The following is a 21,624-nucleotide window of genomic DNA, read 5'->3' as shown; positions in this document are numbered from 1 at the left end:
ATAATGACACTCTGTCTAGGAGCCTAGCATGGCTGTCGTATGAGGGGTTCTGCCAGCAGCTGACTGAGACAAATACAGAATCTTACAACTGTCAGGGACCCCTGTAGAAGAGCTAGGGGAAACATTGAAGGAAATGAAGGTGATGGCAACCCCATAGGAAGACCAACAGCGTCAACTAACCTGGACACCAGTGAGCTCCCAGAGATTAAACCACCAACCAAAAAGCATACAAGGGCTGGTTCAAGGCTCACAGCACACATCTAGTAAAGGAGCCTTGTCTGGCTCCAGTAGGAGAGGATGTGCCTAATCCTATAGAGACTTGATGCCCCACAGAAGTGGGATGCCTGGGGAGGGGCATCCTCTCAGAGGCAAAGGGGTGGGGGATGGGGTGAAGAACTCTGGAAGGGGGACCAGGAGGGGGCAACATTTGGGATATAAATAAATAAAATAATTAGTTAAAAAGGGCACTGTCTAACAAAACCAAGGGTTGGGGATATAATTAGACATGCCTAGAATGTGTGATTCAGTGGGTTTTGTCCATAGCATGGCAAATATACAGACTAATGAACAAACTGCCTGAAACAAGACCAAAACTGAAAACACAAAACAATCAACTCTGAAACTACAACTTTGACATCAAACCTCAAGAGCTACCACCACAAAATTCTTAATGATAATGTAATTTTTCTGTCTCTCTTCCAACTTTCCAACAAATTTTATACTATCTCTCATGGTATCTTCCAAATACCTTGAGAGAAATAGTTACAGAAGAATCACATTCTGAACACTTTCTTAAGTCAAGCACAGTGACTGACACACACAAACACACAGATACACACATATACACACACAAACACATACACACATACCACACATACACCACACACAAACATACACACAAATATTCATAAACACACATGCACACACACATATCCACCATGGAAAAGAGGACTCTTACTTCACATTAGCCTGAATAATAACCAATAAAATTTAACTAGAAGCTAAAATAGGCTGAATAATGAAGTTATATTTTCCTAGTTCAAAACCAGAATGATTCTTTTTTTGTTTGAAAGAAGTGATTTATCGTATCTATCCCTGCAATCTAACTGTCATATACAGTTTTCCTGTTATGCACAGTGTGGAGTACAGCACAGGAATAAACCTCCAGCCAGATGCATGTCAAAGTAAGCCCACTGTTTGGGAGCAACATCCAGTAGTGACCCAAAGCTCCAGGCTCTGAGATATCAAAGAAAATGAGGTCCGAAGCTGTGAGCTCCTGGAGTGTCAGTGGTGACAACATGCTGCTGGGTGACAAAACTGACTCCATGGCATGGAAGGAATCACATGCACCTCTAGGCAAGCCGTATGTAGACAGTTTGCTCAGGGCAAAGCTTTAGTGAATGGAGAAGAAGCCGGGCATGAGTGTTGGGGAAACTGAGGGACACATCAGTCCACAGCAGTACAGAATGAGAGGACCTCAGAGGTCAGCTGGGGGCTTTGGTCTCCATTGAATGCATGGCTTGCCAATATTCCCAAGTGGCCAATCTGTGTTTTGATGCTTTCAATGATTGGGAAATTTCCCTTTATCTTAATATTTATTTTGGTTTTGTGTGTGTGTGTGTATGTGTGTGTGTGCGTGCACGTGCATATAATATATATATATATATATATATATATATATATATATATATAATTCCAGCCCTGGAGCTGGAATTACACTTGGTTGTGAGCCACCTGATATGGCTGCTGGGTACTGAACCAGATCCTCTAGAAGAACAGTACCTGTTCTTAAATGCTCAGCCATCTCTCCTGCACCCTCCTTTTATTTTTCATCAAATGTCAAGTTGGCTTTGGTGTATGTTCTTGTGAACTTGAGAGAATGCTAATTGTGATACAGTCATATAAGGAAATCAGGAATGGGCGTTCGTAGGTTAAATGGTGAGCAGGCGCTCAAGCTTTACAAATAGTCTCATCAATAATTTTAAAACAACTTTGCAACAGATTAGGAATAGAATGCTAAACAAGTCTGAGTATCGGGAACCCCTTCTCTCTCTTCATACACAATTAGGCGCTATTTTCTTTTAAACCCAGAGAGCCCCCAACCCAAACCACATTGTGTCTGTTATAGAGCTTGTTTTTAGTTCATAAAAAAAGTTGGAAGAGATGCAGAAATACAGATGATGCAAAGAAAGAGGCTCGCAAGCGTGAAGGTAGAACCCTGTGAAAACATTGCTTGTAAGGAGTGATACTTACAGAAATGTCATCACTAAAGTCGATTTCATCCAAATCAAGGTATTCAGGGGCTTCCATTATTCTTCTTTGTACATTTTGAGTAAGGTCGAATATTTATAATATCCTGGGTAAGGCAGAAGCAGAAAAAAGAAAGAGGGTTAAAGGTTAGCTATTTATAACTAAAAGTATTATCTCTATTTGAAAAAATAAAACCAGAAAAGGTAATTGGGTAATAACATTGCCGTGAGGCAATTCCCTCCTGCCAAAGCCAGGCTTTGCAAAAAGCCTTGAGCACAGCTCCCTCAGTCCACAGCATCACTCCCCAGGGAGCACCCATAATCCTTTGCTGTACTTGATTTGCACTTATCTTCTCCTGGGCAGTAACTGGGGTCAGAGTCCCCCGTCCCCCCCTCCACGATCAATGTTACTTTTCAACAAAACCCATACCTTGCTCCCATCATACCCTGGGTGAACATTTGAACTTTATGGAAAGACAATCTCCTGCAACTGTTAGGGAAACTCTTCAGGTATTTTCTGTGGGTACATTTTTGGTTGCTGTGTGCAGAGCAATGGATATTTAATCGCCACAGTAATCATGCCAGTACAGGACAGATACCAACTAATCAAAAGTAATGGCTATTTTAGAATCTAGAATTCAACAAGGAAGAGGAGAGGTGAAGGAGACAAGGAAGGAGGTGGGGCTGTAAGTCTAGATTTGAATTGAGTTATTATGAGGCCGTCTGCCTTAAGCAGTGTTGTCTGAGAGGGCCAGAGTGACCTGACACAGTCGCCAGAATGTCCTCAGTCAGCATTGGCCTCGGGGATGCCTGTGGCAATCCTTTAAGTCTGTCAGGGCAAGATACATCACTTGCCACTTCCTTTGTCATCACTTATCATCACCATCAGCAGGGACAGAGGCACCTACGCATGTCAGGAACAGAAATGGAGATCTCCTGTTGGTGCCCAGAAGAGCCATTATCCTCTGTCAGCTCTCAGATACTGAAAAGGGATTCTGTTTTCTGCAGCCTGTGTCTCTCTTATTACACAAATTGACTTACGCATTCACATGTGAGAATCGTAAATGGTTCATGCCTGGCTCTTTTGATCCTGTCAGGAAGGTGTGCCTTGCTGAACACCAAAAAATAACCAGACATTGAAAGTGTATCTAGACAGATGAAAATGAGCTTCTTTGTACAAGACTAAGAGTCTAAGCAAGCTTTTAAGTTTATACTACTGAGACAGAGTCACACTGTATAGCCATCGCTGGCCTGGAGCAATGTAGATCAAATTGGTCTCTAAATTGCGATGATTCTCCTGTCCCTGCTTCTGAAAGTTACAAGCATATGCCGTCATTCCTGGCTACCTGGCTTATTTTCTTAAAAGGGAACTCTTATTCCACGCACATCCTTTTTAAATACTTTGATCTATCCCCCCTTTTAAGTCATGAAAATGGCATAGCTCTGCTACAGAAAACAATCATACCTCCAACCTAGGACCTTATTTATTTTTCCATGTTTCCTCTTCCCTTTCTACATCCGTATATCACCTGAAGCCTTCATTACAATACAGAACCGTCCAGGAACAGGTTAGGGCATTGTTTCCACAACTCTAATGAAATGATCTATTTGTGGTATACAGATACAGCTTGTCTGAAATGACAGCTTTAAAGAAAAAAAATGGGATCTATAAAAATAAAATTTAAAACCAGGCATCTTGTCATTGATTAAAAATCTAAAACATAGTCATGAGATAAAGTGCTTTGATGTCAAAGCCTGTTACTTTCCCTGTAACCCTCACAGAACATTTCAGAGGAAAACACACGTCCTTGTGACTTTCTCTTCCATGTACGCACAGGTGCTGAGACAACTCAAACTGGGTTTCAGCTCATCAGCCTTCCTTCTAGCTTACATTCTTCCCCCTTGGTCTGCACCCCTACAATGAACTGTGTGGATCTTCAGGCCATTTCCACGTCTTCAGTGAAAGGCACATTGATGACACCATGTGTCATGACCAGGTACCACCCACACCAGTCACACTCTAGTCTATTCTTAGATGGACCATACCCATTGTAATTAAAGTGACACAAAAGGATCCAGGCCTGTGACCAGGGAAGAAGAATGAAATTAAGTGAGAGATTTGAGATGTGATTGGTTTTATGCTTATCATAGTTATACCATTTTATAGCAAGATGGTCCAGAATGGGACAGTAATGTACCAGCATCTCAGAGAACACAGAAATACAAAGAAACAACGAAGAGAGACTACACTAGAGCTGGGAACTAGAGATCTTTAAATGCACAGAAATACAAGACCAAATACAAATCACAGATGAATACACCTTAGGCAACTCAATTAGCATGAAGTTACTGAGTCCATTCTTGGTGTTCTGACAGTAGAAAAGACAATGTTCATGTAAATGTAGCCAAGCCAGCAAACTAGATGAATTATGATATCAAAGCAAAAATACTACTTTTGTATTTGCCCTTGGAGGGTGGGGGTGCAATTTTTAAACTCTGCAGGCCAGAAGACAGTGCAGCTCCGGCATCTAGAACATTCCCTTGCTTCCTACAGGGCCATCTCTTTTAAGAAGGCTTGTTTTGTCTGTCACCCACTTCCTTTTGTGTGGTTTCACAGCTTCTCTCTCTCAAGGGGTCACGGAGTGTATTTACATCGTCACTTCTAATGTGTGGAAATCCCCACAGTTTATCAGTCCTAACCACATTTCCAGTAGTTCTCTTAGTTGTCCCAGTGGTCATTATCGGTCCTCTTCCCTTTCCCATGTGCCTTTCCACGGGCTATCAGCATCCTCCCTCTGAGATAGATGCTGGAGTGTTGGGGATGGTGCTCTCTCTAGGCAGCTGCTTCAAATGGTGACACAAGAAAAGGTAAGCTGGAATCTGGTTGATGCTTCTTTCCTATTCCTCAGCCTCCTTCCATCTACCTAGCTTGGAAGTTCTGAGCCCCGTTTCCCTAACAGAAAGTCCAACTACACAGAGTACATTTTGGAGATCTATGAGCCAAGGCCAAGTCTATTCCACAGGTGGGATTTGTTTGTTTGATTTCAAAAAAAAAAAAAAATTGTGAGAGTCTTACAAAAAAAAGACAAAAAGAAAAATACCCAAACAACAACAACAACCACAAACCCAGAAACAAATGAGTTGCCAGCTTGTACACCTTGAGTGACTTCACATGAATTTTTTTATTTTTGGCTTTGCTATAAAAATATTTAAAGTCTTGGCTTGGCGACATGGGTCCACATCCCCAGTAGCTATGGTGGAATGACAGGCTCATGGGACCTACTAAGTTGTATACTTCAGTTCAGCAGATCCCTCCTAGGCTGCTCTGCTCAGGCCTAGCATGCAATCAATACACTTCCGTTTGGACCTTAGAAGACATATGGCCGAAAGGAATGGGATTTTAAACAGTAACTATCACCACTCCCCTCGTGTATTTTTTTTTTTTTAGTTGGTGGCTCCGGCCAAGACTGCTGAGTTCATTTGTATTCTAAGACTGAGTGTGTTGTATTCTGATGGTTTAAAAGGCATGGCACAACAGCAACACATTTTTTTTTTTATTTTAATAAATACATGACTGGCCAGTCACCATTTTCATTTCAGTCTCCAGTATTAGAGAAGAGAAAGGAAAACCTTGCAAACACAATAAAAAGTTACGAGGTACGGATTATGTTTCTTCCCCTTTACAACTGGGGGATGCAAGGGTCTTGCTTTCTTATGAGCGGTGTGGGTTTACATGGTGTGGGCAAAGGGGAAGGCAGGAATTCATGCCAAGTGCAAGCACAGAAAAAGACTCCAGAGCCTTCCCCTCCCTGGTCCACAGCAGCAGCATAGCTGCCAGTGGACTGCCCTTACCCGGTCCGACAGGATCAGGCTTCCCCTTAAGTGAAAAATACGTTTCAGGTCTCCAGAAAAGGCAGGTCAGCTTCAAAGCTTTGTATGCGATTTCAGTTACTGTGAATCACATTTGGACTCTTTAGGCCCCAGTAATTCTCAGCCTGTAGGTCTTAACCCCCTTGGCAAAACCCTGTCTCCAAAATTATTTATGAGTCACAACAGTTACGACATTGCAGTTATGAAGTAGCCATTGAAATACTTGTATGGTTGGGGGCTCAGCACAACATGAGGGTCGCAGCACTAGGAAGGTTGAGGACCATTGCTGGTTGAGGATCTCAGGGCTTTGTCCCTTACTTTTTTTTTTTTTTTTTTTTTTTTTTTTTTTTAAATAGCACCAGACATTGTCATCCCTAACCCTGAAAACTGCTGTCATTTGATCCCTTTTGGTTTCCTGGGGGGCTTTTGTTTGTTTTGAAGCCCTCCTGTCCACAGCCCACATCTTTGTATATCTGGCCCCTTTAGTGGAGTATTGTCAAGTGACTGAAATATTCCCAGTTCAGACTCCATTGAGCTTTTAATTTCTCTTCACTGTATGGTTATCCATGCAGGCATGTTTGCTGCATGTATGAAAAGAATAATCTTTCTGAAGTTGAGGAGAGAAGAGGCAAGTTGGACAGAGTAAAAAGAAAATAAATTGGAATAGTTTAGCTCTTCCACTTGGGTACAAAAATTGCTACAACAAGAAGGAAAATATTCAGATACGGGAAATACAGCCAAGGTAGTCGAGGCTTGCAAGCTCCCTGGAAGCTGCGGGGGACATCCTGGTCCTCCGCTTTGGATGAGCCCAAGAGACTGGAAGACAACTTTACTCAAACTTCAAACTGAGGCTTGGCTTTTGTAGTACAGAGCCAACTGAAAAGCCCGCTGTGAGGAGGTCTGTGAGAGTAGGCTGCCTCTCAGAGGGTGCCCTTAGCTGAGAACACCTCTCCGGTACTAAAGGATCTGTCGGGGCTCTGTCACTTTCTTGTGACGTCACCTCAGCGATGGCTCCGCTACTCCCATAAGCTGGGGAAAAACTCAAAAGTAGCAAGGAGTCAAATGTGGTGATAGAAAGTAGGCAGGTCATTAGAATGGTGTGTGTGTGTGTGTGTGTGTGTGTGTGTGTGTGTGTGTGTGTGTGTGTGTATGACTTGCAGACAGACTCTAAAAAAGTCATTCCAAATGAAGACTTGCAAAAACCTGGCGGGCAATGGCAGCATCAGTGGAAAAACCTCGGAGTGGCCAACAGAATCTCTTTGAGGAACTGCACTCATGGTAATACACACATTCTGATGTGCTTGGCTCATAAAAGGCGCATTGATTTGTGACTACACTCACACATCACATAAATTGCTCTACCAAAATTCTTTTGAAAGTGTATTGCCTCACTCCATTTAGAAGGAGTTAGCGTGGAGTCATTCTGAGGGCTGGAATTACACACATTTCTTCTCTCCTGTCAAAGTCTCCATTCCTACTTTTAGGCGCGTATATTATGAGGCCGGGTAATTAAAAATAAGCTGGGCCTGTCAACGTATATGAGCAGAGTATGCTCAGCAGTGAGGTAACTTCAGTTGATTTGCATGGAGACTCATTTCTTCACCCCATAATCCACTAACACTTGGGAAATGATCACCACTCCCTACACTCCCCGAGCCCCTGCCAAATATATACTCAGATACATTTTCAAGTTGCAGGCCTGCATACAGACACTCTGTTTACTTTGTTCAATATAAGAACTGAAAAAAAAAATATTACAAATGAAGACCTGGAAGGTTTGGGTAGAAATGTCCCCAGTTGGCTCTGTGGCTTGGCTGGCAAGGAAGCAGCTGATTCCAAACGCTGGATTCAGTTTCTTTTTCATTCTTTGACTCAACAGTGGCCAGAAACGTGGCGGTTGCTAAATGCCTACTCTTGAAGCAGATAAATGGTAGAGGCAAGACTCTTCTACTAGAAAGAGACAGTGTAAGGAGTGCCAGGAAGCACATCTGAGGAACAGAGGGGAAAGCACAGACCCCCAGTCTCTCCAGTTCTTCACTTCCAGAACAGTCTGAACAGACATGCTGGGTAGGACCACATGCTCCACATGAACATGGAACACACGGTTCAAGTGGAAGCAAGCAAGAAAGCAAGCTATTTCAGTCCACTGGTGCTTGCTGTGATGAGTGAATGTACATGAACTGAGGTCTAGATCCTGGGGATAGGAAGGGCTGGCTGGTGCAGACGAGAGTTGAGAAAGGACAAGGGAGTCTTGGGGGAGTCATAGGAGCATGGGCAACAATGGCTTGCCAAAGAGAGCGGAGAAGGGGAATTCCCAAGAGAGGGTGAATCTCACACTGACCTCTGTAGTTTTCCTTTCAGAACGAGGCTTGAGGGGTGAGGAACAGACCTGGGTGATAGACAGGAGTGACCATGGGTGGATTTCCAAGCCCAGTGTGTTCTTAGGATATCAAGTTTTCTGGCCTGTTTGGAAAACTACAGCTGAGTATTTTGATAGCAAACAAAACACATCATTGTAACGGAACAAGAGTGCTGCAGGGGAGAGAGGGTACTGTAGGCTGTGCTCGGGACAAGATGGGAAGGAAACTGAGCAGGGAGGTCTAGGACTGGGTTTGTGTGTGTGTGTGTGTGTGTGTGTGTGTGTGTATGTGTGTGTGTGTATGTGTGTGTGTGTGTATGTGTGTGTGTGTAAGAGTGTGGTGTATGTTGTACATGTATGTGTGTGTGAATGTGTGAGTGTGGTACATGTATTTTCATGTGCACGTGCTATGTGTGGTGTATGTGTGTGTATGTGTGTGAGTGTGTATGTACACATGCATGAGTGCATGCTGTGCACTTGTGAGTACATACAGAGGCTAGAAGACATCAGGTGCCCTGTTCTCTCACTCTCTATTCTCCTGAGACAAGATCTCTCACTGAGCTGGTAGCTAGGCCGGTAGACAGCAAATCCCAGGATCCTCCTGTCTCCACTCTGCATAGCACTGGGTTTAAAAGTTTTCGTCACCACACCAATCCTTTAATGTGGGTACTGGTGATTCAAGCTGATGTTCTCTCACACTTGTGCACTAAACTTTCTTAACCTCTAAACCTTCTCTGCAGCCTATAAGGTTGGATGATTTTACATATATCTTCTATCACTTTGTCTCATAAAGACCCTATAAGCATTTTCATAATTTCTACTATGGAGACAAAGAACCAGAGGTTTGGAAAGGTTATTAATGTCTCATAGACACACAGTCAAAAGTATGAATTTAAAAGAAGAGGAAAGAAGAAAAGAAAAGAAAGGAAAAAAGAAAAGAAAAAAGAAAAGGAAAGAAAAGAAAAGAAAAAAAAAGCTGGGGAGTGGTGGCACATGCCTTTAATACCAGAACTTGGGAGGCAGAGGGGAGGTGGATTTCTGAGTTCCAGGCCAGCCTGGTCTACAGAGTGAGTTCCAGGACAGCCAGGGCTACACAGAGAAACCCTGTCTTGAAAAACAAAAACAAAAACAAACAAAAACCAAAAACCAAACCCAAAACAAAAAGTATGAATTTTAAGCCAAGCACCATGCTACACCCCCTACACCCCTCATCAAGTTCTTGCTAAAACTGCAACAATATAGTAACCCTACATCTGTGTCAAACACTTTCTGCTTCCAAATCACCTTCAATGTGTTCAATGTGACTTTGTTTTGGATAGTTCTGTGAGGAGAGGAGATCATGAGTTATGATCTGCATTTATGCACTTCCAATTTTATAGATGACAAAACTCAGGAACATCACGCCCAAGGTTCTATATCATGAAGTCAAGAAAAAGGGCAATCAACATGAATCACTCTCTGCCAGAAGGTTTAGTTTCTCAACTGTCCTGGGCTGCCTTGAAACATGACTATTCTTTGAGCTATCTTGATTAGAATCCCATAACATAGTCCCTGGATTTTATTGCTCCAAGTGTTCAAGAACCATAACACCCTGTGAATTACTCATCTTTCCTATGGATCCTAAGTAGAAATCTAGGTGTAATCATCACTGCCACTAAGGGCAGAAGTCTGTTGGACATCTTACATGAACTAGTATGTGAGAGATCATATCTCACCATCAATTTGTTGGTTCAACTTCATCTTTCAGAAAATGTTAGACTTATGACAATCATTCTTTTTCACAATGGGTGAACTTAGAAAATTCATGGCTCACAAAAGTACATGTTTTACTAATGGCATTGAGAGTTTTATCATGAATCTACTTAACCTACAGAGCAAAATTCCTAGTTAGACCTAACATTAAGTACTATAAAGTGTCACACTGAAGCCACTGGTGCATTTGCTAATGAGGTGACTTGGGAAATAATTGTTTCTGATCACCAATGAATTGCTATTTTATCATACAACTAAGATCTATTAGTTTTACAATGTATGAATATTCTATATTACATCTTATTGAAAAGGTAATTAAAGCAGTAATGTAGTAGTAGAACTCTTGCTAGAGATCAGGATTTCTCTAATAAATCTCTGTAGATAATGGTCTTTCTTTCTTTTTCAACAGTTTTAACTTTTTAATTAACAGTTTAAAATTGTTGTCTATGATCTGATGATTAATTTGTGGTTTCTGAAACCAAATACTAAGAATCAGCTAACTTACACTAAACCATTAGAGATGGGGAAAGACTAGTTTTAACCTTCGGGTAGACAAATTCTTTTAGATCTGTATTGTGTCTGTGTATGGGATGTAAGATGAGTATTATATTTAAAATATCTTTTGAAGATGGAAAGGCTCCATATTCACAGCATCCACACCAGAGAAGGTTAAAAGCACATAGACTCACAGCAAAAGGAAAAACATGTTTCATTCCTGGGGTCACCTTTTATGAAGATATAGCTTAGGTTGAACCTAAGACAAGACAAGGGAGGAAGAGAGCTTGTGGTTGGGCAACTCTTCTGCAGCAGACCTAAGAGATATCTCAGACAAGCAAAACAAACATGCCCAGCATCCTTGGCTCGTTCAAAAATTTAATGACCAGTGCATAAGAAATGTTTGACTTCCTGAGCATGTCTGAGCCTCTGAGAGTTGAGACTGAGAAAGGACTCCGTGTCTAATGACACACTGAATGAACTAGAATAGAGCAGGGTGCTTTGTGAGACCAAAGTGAGCCGGGCAGGGAATTGGTCAGCCGGAAGTCTGGTAGGAGTCATAAGAGAGATGTGATGAGAATCCTGTTTTGGGTCAGTGAAAGATGCTGTATGGTCAGAGATGAAATCAGGAAATGTCTCCAAAGTCCTCTCACCAGTCCTGACCCACTTTTACCCACTAGACATACTACTTTGACAATGTCTGCCAAGTCTCTCTTATCTTCATCCAGGCAGTCTAGATCTCAACAAGAATTTGACAGGACTAGGAATGAATAAGAGTTTTAAGATGAAAGAACTATTTTAAAGAGTGGACTATATAGGTCATTCAGGAAACACATGATTTTCCATTGTAGATGAAACTTAACTCCACAAGGACATGGCCATGATCTAATGAAGCCAATTCTAGATGAAAATATCTAGGAAGGGGAAGAAGACAGAAGAGAAGAAAAAGGAGGAGGAGGAGAAGGAGGAGGAGGAGGAGGAGGAGGAGGAGCAGCAGCAGCAGCAGCATTGCTAGCTCTGGAAAGTTCAGCTGGGCCTAAGCCAGTCATGTTTTTTTGCACTGGTTTCTGGACAGAACTGTGGAACGATGTGGAAACTGGATCCTGAGAAACTCTAAGAAACCATCCAAATCCAAGTTTCAAATAGTTTGCACACCTGAAGTTTCATGCTTTATTTTCATTTTTGCAAAAAAAAAAAATTTAAAAAAAAAGACTTAATTTCTACAGTGAATTTATTTGTTTGGCAATTATTGTTGACAATGTATGGGACACAGATGGCAAACCTGTTTGCTTTTTTTCGAGGGAGGCAGACATGGCAGCAACACACACAAGGAGCATTGAAGAAGACATCTTGAGTCAGTTATCTTGGCTTTATTCTGGTCATTTGTGAGGATTAAACTTTGGAGCAGCCATAGACTAATGGTTCTCAAGCTGCTCCACGCATGAAAGTCACCCAGAAGTTTCGTTAAAATGCTGCCGTACTCAACCTAAACTCTTGGATTCAACAGGTCTGAGGCAGAGTCCCAGAATCTGCATTTCTAACCAGTTCCTGGGTTATACTGTTTCTTCTGGTCCCAGAACCACATTTAAGAACCACTACTGAAGATCAATGGCTATTCCTAGCTTTGGCTACATCTGCATTTAATTAAAAAGATGGCGACCTCTTCCCCACATCCTCCATCTCTCCAGATGTTAACTTCATTATCCAGGATATGTGCCTGGTGCCCTCTGATTAAACTGCCTCGGTGGACTCAACTAAGCATTTCCCATGAAGACCACCCGGAAGTCTCGGAAGCTCTTAAGTCTGACTTTTAAAACATTCTCTGTGTCAAACAAGGGACACACAATGGTGCACAGTCCTTACAGAATTGTGGCTTTGGTTCTTTAAAATTTACTTTCTCTACAGCACTGCCTAGCAACTATGATATTCTAAGTCTCTTCTGTAAATGATAACCAGATTTGTAATTGTGAGTTTTTAGACCAAGAATTTCAGTTTCAAAAGATCTATTCACTAGAACTGCAGAAAACCTCTAGGTATATGGCTACTGCAAGAAAGTTAAAAAAAAAAAAGAATTATTAAGAATTAGATTTAAATGTACTGTTTTGTACACAAATTTATGCATAGACATTTAAAATAATTATTCACTGGACTCTAAGGGTTTCAGCAGCTACAATGACTAACTACAAAAATAAAAAATAAAACATAAAAACCTGCTCATCCAATTTTAATTAGAATTATAATGTGCTTTTAAAATTGAATCTAAATCTAGAAAGCAAATAATTATGAGGATTCTTATATTTTCCTTGTATTTTGTGAATACACCCATTTAATGACCAAAAGTAGAAATACATTATCTATTATTTCAATGCCCTTTCTTTTTTGAAGGAAAAACAAGATGCAGTTTTATGTTTGTGTGATCAAGTAAGGAGAATGGGTTATGTGTTAAGGGCAACTGAATGTCTATACATCATACACTCTTGAGAATATAACTAAGCAGACATCAACACTTTAATTTAATACTTTTTATCTAGCTATATTTTACTAAAGACTTAGGTTAGGGACAATAAATAAAATCTGCTCCCAGCTTCCATGAGACAGTATAATTAACCCTGTAAACACTGAACACTGAACACCTATCTAATGCACTTCCAGTGTGTCTGGAGACCTTTCAGGAAAACACAGGATAGAAATGCAACTTCCTCAGGCGCACCTAGAGGGATTTGTCTGGGAAGTGTTGACCCCGGCTTCAACAACATTGCTTTTTAAAAATATAACATTGCACAGAGTAAATACTTAACATGGTACCCATGCAGAGTTCATTTACAGGCTGATGATCACTGACCTTCTTTAGAAATTCTACATTAAAAAACAAAACAAAACAGACACACACACACACAGTGTTATTTTAAACCAGTAGTTTCAACTTGTGGGTTGTAACCCCGACAGGGGTCACCTGTCAGATAACCTACATATCATATATTTACATTATGATTCATAAAACAAAATTACAATTATGAAGAAACAATAAAATAATATGGTTGGGGGTCACCACAACATGAGGAACTATATTAAAGGGTTGCAGCATTAGGAAGTTTGAGAACCATTGTCCTAAATAGTAAATGTCATAATGGCTGTTTTTCTTCAGTTTATAAAAACATAGTATTTTTTTTTAATCTACTTGTAAAGACTCTCTAAGAAATCAGTTCCTAGAGGAGTCAGCTTTCTGGCCATCTTTTTGGAAATTTGTTGAGGGTTTTGACAGCTGCAGCTATGCCCTCCAGTGACAGGGTCAGTTTTCCCGAGCTTCACTTGAACCCATTCACGCAGCCATTAAGCATACGGAGACAGAATGATGTCTGCAGGCTGTGGTGTGGATTTTTCCCATTGGGCTCCACAGAAGGACACCAGCTTCATTTTGTAATTAACCAACATAAGCAGGAAAGGACCGAGAGCAGAGAAGCCAGAGGAGAGGGTTGTGAGAACAGCTGGAATAAAGACATAGGCCTCCAAGTCCTTCAAAAAATAGACTAAGATAAAGTGAGAAACCCAAAGGGGCGTGATGAGCAACATTAACATGATACTGAACTTGGCCCCTCGGAGGACCTCGGTTTCTGAGTCATCATCTCCGATCCAGATGTCGCCATATGTCATCTTCTTCTTCTCCGAAAGGAGGAGAGCCATCCAGAAACAGACAAACACTAAGATGGCTAGAGGAAGGATATCAATCAAAACTAAAAATAGTTTCCCATAGTAAAACTCTACCTGCTCATTTGCAAAGCCAGTTAAGCAATCCATGTGGATTCTTCTAGTAGACGGCGAGCTTGTATCATTTCCAGAATTGATGTGCTCTGGTTTTCTATTTATCAACACTGGGATATACACCACCACCCCAGCCACCCAGAGTGCAGAAATCCCCTTCCAGCAGTACTTCTGTTGGTTCAGGGTTGCAGCTCCACTCAAGGGGTACACAATTCGGTAAAGCTTCCGGTGGTAGAACAACGCAAAATATAACATGAACCAGATGGTCAGAGAGGTTGTCAGGGCTGCAGTGAAGTGCAGAGCTCTGCAACCGCAAGAGTCCAGCAAGATACCAGAAGAGTAAACGATCTTGAGGATGTTCACCACCAGGTTTTTAATAAGGTGGACAAATGCCAGGCTGATAATGAGGAGAAAAGATGTCTGCAGGCCCCCAGCGATGCACTTACTTGTGGAATACAATAGACATACATTTCCTACAAAGCTCACGAGGATGAGAGCAGCACAGGCAATTATCTCAAGCACGTCTGCAGAGGGCTTCATGGTAGATGTGAACTGCGCCTGCGGAAATCTTCTCTGTGACTTCAGTCATCAGGCTTTCGAACTGTTAGAGGGCTTTACCGACACCGGCTGAGGGTTTTCTAACCCCACTAGGTTGTCAAAATCTTGCTCTGGTACCCTGTCACTGTTCCAGCAGACTGTGTAAGAGAATTCTGCTTGCTTCCAGAAACCAGCTGTTGAAAACAGAACTGCTTCCCAAGAGAATTGTGTTTCATCCTCTCCAGGGACTTTTCACAGTCACCAGAGAGGTGCAGCTATTACCATGTAATTAAGAATTCTCAGAAATGTATTTATAGTGTTGTCATACCTAAATATGTAATTCCTATATAGGTATGATCAATGTCCAACAATCCTAAAAAGAAGAATAAATGGATGAGAGTGAAGGAAGGGTAGCCAGAGGTCAAATTCATCACACTTCATGAAAAAAAAAAATCTAAAGAACGAACAAGGCAGATTTCAAAATAATCAAGTGGCAAATTAAGAATAGGAACAATAACGTGAGAGAGATGATACAGGAACACGCCAGTTTTGACCTCTCTACCATTTGTACACCTTTGCAAAGCAGGAACTCAAGGAAAGATGGAAGATGACATTGGTAAAGAAATCAGGGAAGGAAAAGGGAAAGAAATCAGGAAAAGCAACTGGGGGAGAAGGGAGACAAATAAACATGGGATTTCTGCTCACAACCACGTTACCCGAATTGTGAACCGTTGGGCAGTGGTTAGTGAATCTCTCTTCTAGAGCACAAGAGGTGCAGTGACTTCTTTCCTAAAGGTAATGGGCGAGCACAGAGCAAGGGTGGGGAACATTACACGCAAATACCCATCTGCCATCATTGCACATTTTGGATGAATACTTGCTTGTCAAGTATGCCATAATGATCCATTCTGGGGATGAAATATAGTCATGTGTCATTTGCCAGAGGGGATGAGTTCTGAGAAATGCTGTTAGCGGTTTTTGTCACGATAGAGTAATTGCACAAACCGAGGCAGGTGTGATGGGATCCCTCCTTGAGCAAAACTGTCATACTGGAGTGTACAGCTGTACTTTACCTGTCCTGAAATTGCTTGTGGGGTCTGTCATCAACCATCCTACCCTGAACTGTCAAAGCACGTGTTCCTGCCTGATCCAGGGGTGCACTGGAGCTGGCTGGTACCAGCTTGAGCACCTGCATTCATTTCTTCCTAACTCCAATTTCAGTAGCTTCTTGTTAAGAGCTCACAGTTAGCTAGGATGAATAGATGTATACAATGAATAATATATAGTTATAATTATTGTGCTGAGCATAAATCCCATGTTTATTTGTCTCCCTTCTTCTCCCCCAGTTGCTTCTCCCTGACTTCTTTCCATTTTCCTTCCCTACTTTCTTTACCAATGTTTTCTCTCATCTTTCCTTGTATTCCATGAGTTCATCAGAACAGGAATGTGTTCCTGATTTACAAAGGCACACAAATTGGAGAGAAGTCAAAACACTGTGTTCTTGTATAATCTCTCACATTATTATATGTAATATATAATTATAATTATTTATATAATAATAAATGAATAATATAATGTAATGATTTCAAACTAGGATGTATCACAAACCAAGGCTTTTGCAAGGAAACGTGCTTGCTTGCTCTGTCTGTCTGTCATCTGTCTCTCTCTCTCTCTCTCACTCTCTCTGTCTCTATCTTTCTTTCTCTGTTTAGCTTTGGCCAAGCCATAAATTATAGATTATAGAGGTAGAAAATTAGCTGATACCTTATCTACATAATGATAAAGCAAGTACTTGGCATCTCCCAGTCTTTTCCTCAAGGGTATGGGAAACTCCTAGTCTGCACTTGATAAGAAAATTTTGACACTATAAATGGGTAGAAAAACTGGACCTCACAATCCATTGGATTGGGAAAGATTAACTCCTTATTTCCTTTATGGACTGCTAAGACTAATAGAGAAGTTAATGTTTGCAGTCAATTTTCTTTCCTTCGAAACACCAGTCAGCTTCAGGCACAGGCATTTTCCCTCTCTCTAATGATTATAGCTATATTAGTAGCAACAACCATAAAGCCATAATGCTTAGGCATTATTACGAACTATAAATTACTTACCACCAACTTAAACAAGTTATATTTGTCTCGCTTTGCAAACTTAATATGATTTAAACCTTAATACCATTCTCATTTCAGTACTGAGGAAATAGAAGGCCAGAGAGCAAATTGCTCAGAGCTAGCAACTGATAAGATGAGAATCTAGTGTTATAGTTTGAATATGAAGTGCCCCCATCCCCAACCCAATGACTCATTCTGTTGTAGGCTTTATCCCTAGATGCTGGTGCTAAGAAGAGGTAACTGTGAGAGAATTGGAAGATGGCTCAGTTGGTAATGTTTTTGCCTCACAAGTATGAGGACCTTACAGGAAAAGCCTGACATGGTGGTGCATGCTTACAATACCAGCACTGGGTCCCTGGAGCTCATTGTCCACCCAGGCTCGCCTAGCCAGCAAGCTCCTGACCCTAGTGAGAGACTCTATGAGAACAAGATAAGTGGCTCCTCAAGAATGACTCTTGAGGTTGGGCTCTGGCTTCTACATGTATGCACACGCATTTGTGTGTGCACATGCTGCACATTTATACCTGTGTGGGTATGCAGGCACACATGCATATACAAACACCCACATTCACAGACATTGTCAAGGGATGAGTCATTGATGAGTTCATAGTTGATGGGCATATTAGGAGCAGAGTCTTTGGTCATGGTCTGGAACCTCCAAATCCCTGAAGTACAAATTCATTTAAGATATTTAAGATATTCATTTAAGATATTTAAGGTATTTTGGTCTAGCACTGAAAGGCTGAGTAACACAGCCTTGCATGATTGGTTCTCATTGCTTCTCCACACACATTGGCAAAAACAGATTTTCTGTTGACTATTTACTACATCCCCTTTTTGATTTACAATTGTTCCATCCAACAGATAAAGCCCATAAATTTACTTCTTTGGGGGGGAGGGTCTGATATATACAAATCATGCAGATTTTTGAATGGCAATACATTTTTTTCCTTTTTCTTTCAGTATTAGTAGGCATGAATGTTCATATTTCCGAACCTCATAAAGAATCCCATAAATCCATATACCAGTTTAGGATGCCTTACATGAGATTAAAAATAAAAAGGCTATATCCAACGTTCCTGAGCCCCCACAGTGACATAGGCATACAGGTAAATTAAACATGGTCCAGTGGAAGGCCTCACATCTAAGAATATTTTGGGTAGTAAAGATTAGTGTAAGTGGGAAAAATGGGAACACGGAGTTTTACAGGAAAGGAAGGGGGTGGATCTTGAAACAGCTGCGGGAGGGAGAGAGAATATAATCAAGATATGCATGAAATTACCAAAGATCTTATAAAATATTTTTATAAAAGAGAGAGTGGCCTTGATGAGTTTGAGATAACCTGAGAAAACTCACATTGATCTTGCCAAGTAGCACATGGACTCTTTCTTTCCTTCCATACTAAACCTTTTTGGAAGGTAGAGGAGTTTGTTTCCTCAAGCATGCTTTCTTCCTTCCCCAACCCATAGAGAACAATCCTATGTTACAGTCTGAATGTTTTACTATTCACAGTTTTCCATCAAATATCCTAGTTAACTTTTTTTTGGGGGGGGGGTGTTGAAACAGGGTTTCTCTGTATAGCCCTGGCTTTTCTGGAACTCACTCTGTAGACCAGGCTGGCCTCAAATTCAGAAATCCACCTGCCTCTGCCTCCCAAGTGCTGGGATCAAAGGCGCGCCACCACTGCCCGGCTTAGTTAATAATTCTTAGGGTTGGTCTTCAGTAAAGCTCTGGGGCAGGGATAGGATGGAGCTATAAAGTCTTTAAACAGTGTAGCAAGGATGACCTGTATTTCAGGTCCCAATAGAATCCTCATTTGTGTCTGTGTTCCCTGTCTTCTTGACTTGTAAGCCCTCATAAGAATTACCCTAATGTTCTCATGGAACATTCCAAGGTTCTCCAAACTCTTCTAACCTCTGCAAGTACTTCTACAAGAGCAAAATATTTGGTGGGGGCAGGCAAGATGGTTCTCTGTGTGTGTGTGTGGGGGGGGTAAAAGTATACTTGTTACTAACCTCAATGACCTGAGTTTGATCCCAAGACCCACACAGTGGAAGGAAAAACTCAACCCCAGCAAGCTGTCCTTTGACTTCCATGTGCCGACCACAGGAGATCTCCACTGGAAGTGTTAAAGAACCTTGGGGACTCTTCTTAACTAGAGACTGTTAGTTTATGTGATATGGGGTGAGAAAAGGTAATATGAAACACACACACACACACACTCACACGCACACATACATAAATGTAAAGTGTTCAATTAAAAGAATTTAGAGAAGAAAGAGATCCACGAGGGAGGTATTAAATTTTAATCCCCAGCCACAGACAAGGCATCCAAAGCCCAGCAAAGCTCTGCCAACTTGCTCTAATTGTCAGAGGAGGCGTCATTAAACTCCAGACCTCATGCTATGACTGCGTATGGTAGGGAAAAGGAAGAGGGTGACACAAAGGGGACTGAGTTTTGATGCAAGGTGCTAAGAAACCTGGATGCCACCCAATGATCTTCAAGAACCACACCAATGGGTTCCTTTAGTAGCATATCTCGGAGTACAAATGGTCCAGGAAGCAATACTATATCCTCTACCAAGGAAGGTGACTGTGGTTACTATAAGGGAGGAATGAAAAATAAAATATCCTTTTGAAAACCAAATACCGGTTCTGCCAATCCAACTTCACTGAGGTCACATGAGAACCGAGGAGTTCAAAGGTTCTCTATGGCTGCCATTTATTTTGGCATCGGATTTAACAGAAAGGGAACCAAAAGGGGGATTTATATGGCCCAGGCTATGTTCCAAATCTCAAACTGCTAAAAGTTATTTAGATTTTTTTTTTTAAACTTCAACTCACAATCACATGGAAAGTGGTTCAGATGTAAATGCTTTCCGTGTGGCTTAAGGCAATCTAGGGTTCCGCAAAAGCACATGTGAAGTTCTAAAGATTTTGCCTGGAAGTTTCAAAAAAAAAAAAAAAACAGGCTTTTATAACTAGAGACTGCTGTTCTTATGAGATACTGGAGTAGGGAACAGAAGGAGATAAAATACAACACACTCCCTTCATTTGGGCATTATGACCTCCCAGTACTGCTAAGATCAACTTCACAGGTTGAAGGAAAGGACATTTACTCCTTTAAGTTGAATATGTGATGTAAATAAATAATCTGAGGTGACTCACCTAAAGCCGGATTCGAAATCTAAATGTGTATGAAGATGCTTATTTATTTTGATGAAAGTAGGGATGGAGTACAGAAGGGGAGAGGATGCTCTTGAGCAGGGCTGGGCTACTTTTCCATAATTGCTAAGAAAGAAAGAATGATGCCATGCAAAAATGGATTCAGAATCCTTTACCTTGTAACAGCCAGTGGCTGCCTAAAGTTATTTTTAATTCTCTGGAAGACCGTGAATGTGCCACTAGCTGGAGTAGGGACTAAACTGCCTAAACCGAAATTAGAAGTGAATGGAGAACAACTTCAGTCTGGATGGGGCCAGAGCAATTAAATGGTAATTGGCTTTTAGATACACTAATGTTGCTAATTATATTACTGTGCTAAGTGCTGGGAAATGTGGATAAGAGCTCCAGGCCACTCTGGTGGGAGAAGGCAACTAAGATTTATTAAGCCTGGCAAGGAGACGGACCCTTCACATACATCATCTCCCCAAATCCTTACAATAACCCCACGAGGCATTCGATTCAATAAGGCCAAGTGACCTGATCACTTCCTCTTGGTTCAGGACTGAGTCAAGATGCCCTGTCAGATCTGTGTGGCTCCAAAGAGCAGTGGGCCGGCAGGGTTCTGAATAGAAATAGAAATTGCTGACTTCTGGATATACTGGATTCGATAATGGGGACAGAAACATGGAAGCCGGGGGAGATGAGGGAATTTGAGAAGTAGTCCATGACATCTCTAAGTGTGAGGACCACAAAAGTGGAAAGGAAGCAAGCGTCCCAGACAGGAGAGCTTTGTAGGCACCCTCTGGGTCAGACTCAGTCAGAACACAAGAGGCTGGGAGGGGAGGAGCTTCCTACAGAAGCGGCTGATCTCATGAGTTCATTTTCTTCGGTGGACACTTTGTATTGGGGTCGGAGGGTGGAGGCCGGCAGGCCTGGTGAACTAGAAAGCAAAGTGGTCAGAGTAGTTGTATATACCTGAGTCTTTCTAGGCCAGCCTATCAGACTGGCAGGCTGTTAAAGGATTGCCCTCAGAATTAAAATCTGGGAGATCTGGGGTAAACTGCATGGACCAAACGATTTACTCAGTCTGGTCTGCTTTGTCTCTTAGATGTCTAAATGGGAGTTTCTCAGAGACATTAGAATGTGAAGAGTCATAAGTGTGCGCATATGTTTACATATCATATATCCAACTCACATTCATGTATGAATATATTCTCATATTGCATGTTTACATATGAAAAGGGTATGAGATGATCCCGGAAGTCAAACCAGACTCAATACCTCATATGAATAGTGAAGAGTCCTTGGTCACTGCTAAGTTTTTTTT

At 41.4% G+C, this 21,624-nt stretch overlaps 2 protein-coding genes across 8 annotated transcripts in view; both read right to left on the bottom strand.

Annotated features, from left to right (window-relative positions):
• Positions 1–21,624, bottom strand: part of Sncaip (synuclein alpha interacting protein) — a 144,838-nt gene that overhangs the window by 72,102 nt on the left and 51,112 nt on the right. For 6 of the 7 annotated variants that reach the window (XM_031365679.1, XM_031365683.1, XM_031365680.1 and 3 more), the window contains exon 2: positions 2,254–2,356. In XM_031365679.1, coding sequence (XP_031221539.1) covers positions 2,254–2,310 — 57 coding nt within the window. In that variant the 5' untranslated portion in view covers positions 2,311–2,356. Of the gene's footprint in view, positions 1–2,253; positions 2,357–21,624 lie in introns of those variants that run through there. The other variant, XM_031365684.1, reaches the window with a different exon arrangement.
• LOC116087160 lies at positions 13,766–15,352 on the bottom strand. The gene has a single exon (XM_031365685.1). It carries the CDS (start codon positions 15,022–15,024, stop codon positions 14,056–14,058), a length of 969 nt encoding a protein of 322 aa, XP_031221545.1. The 5' UTR covers positions 15,025–15,352; the 3' UTR covers positions 13,766–14,055.

This window comes from Mastomys coucha, unplaced genomic scaffold (assembly GCF_008632895.1).
Source record: "Mastomys coucha isolate ucsf_1 unplaced genomic scaffold, UCSF_Mcou_1 pScaffold13, whole genome shotgun sequence".
NCBI lineage: Eukaryota > Metazoa > Chordata > Mammalia > Rodentia > Muridae > Mastomys > Mastomys coucha.
Note: the sequence above shows the minus strand (reverse complement) of the source record. Positions and strands in the feature narration are given on the sequence as shown.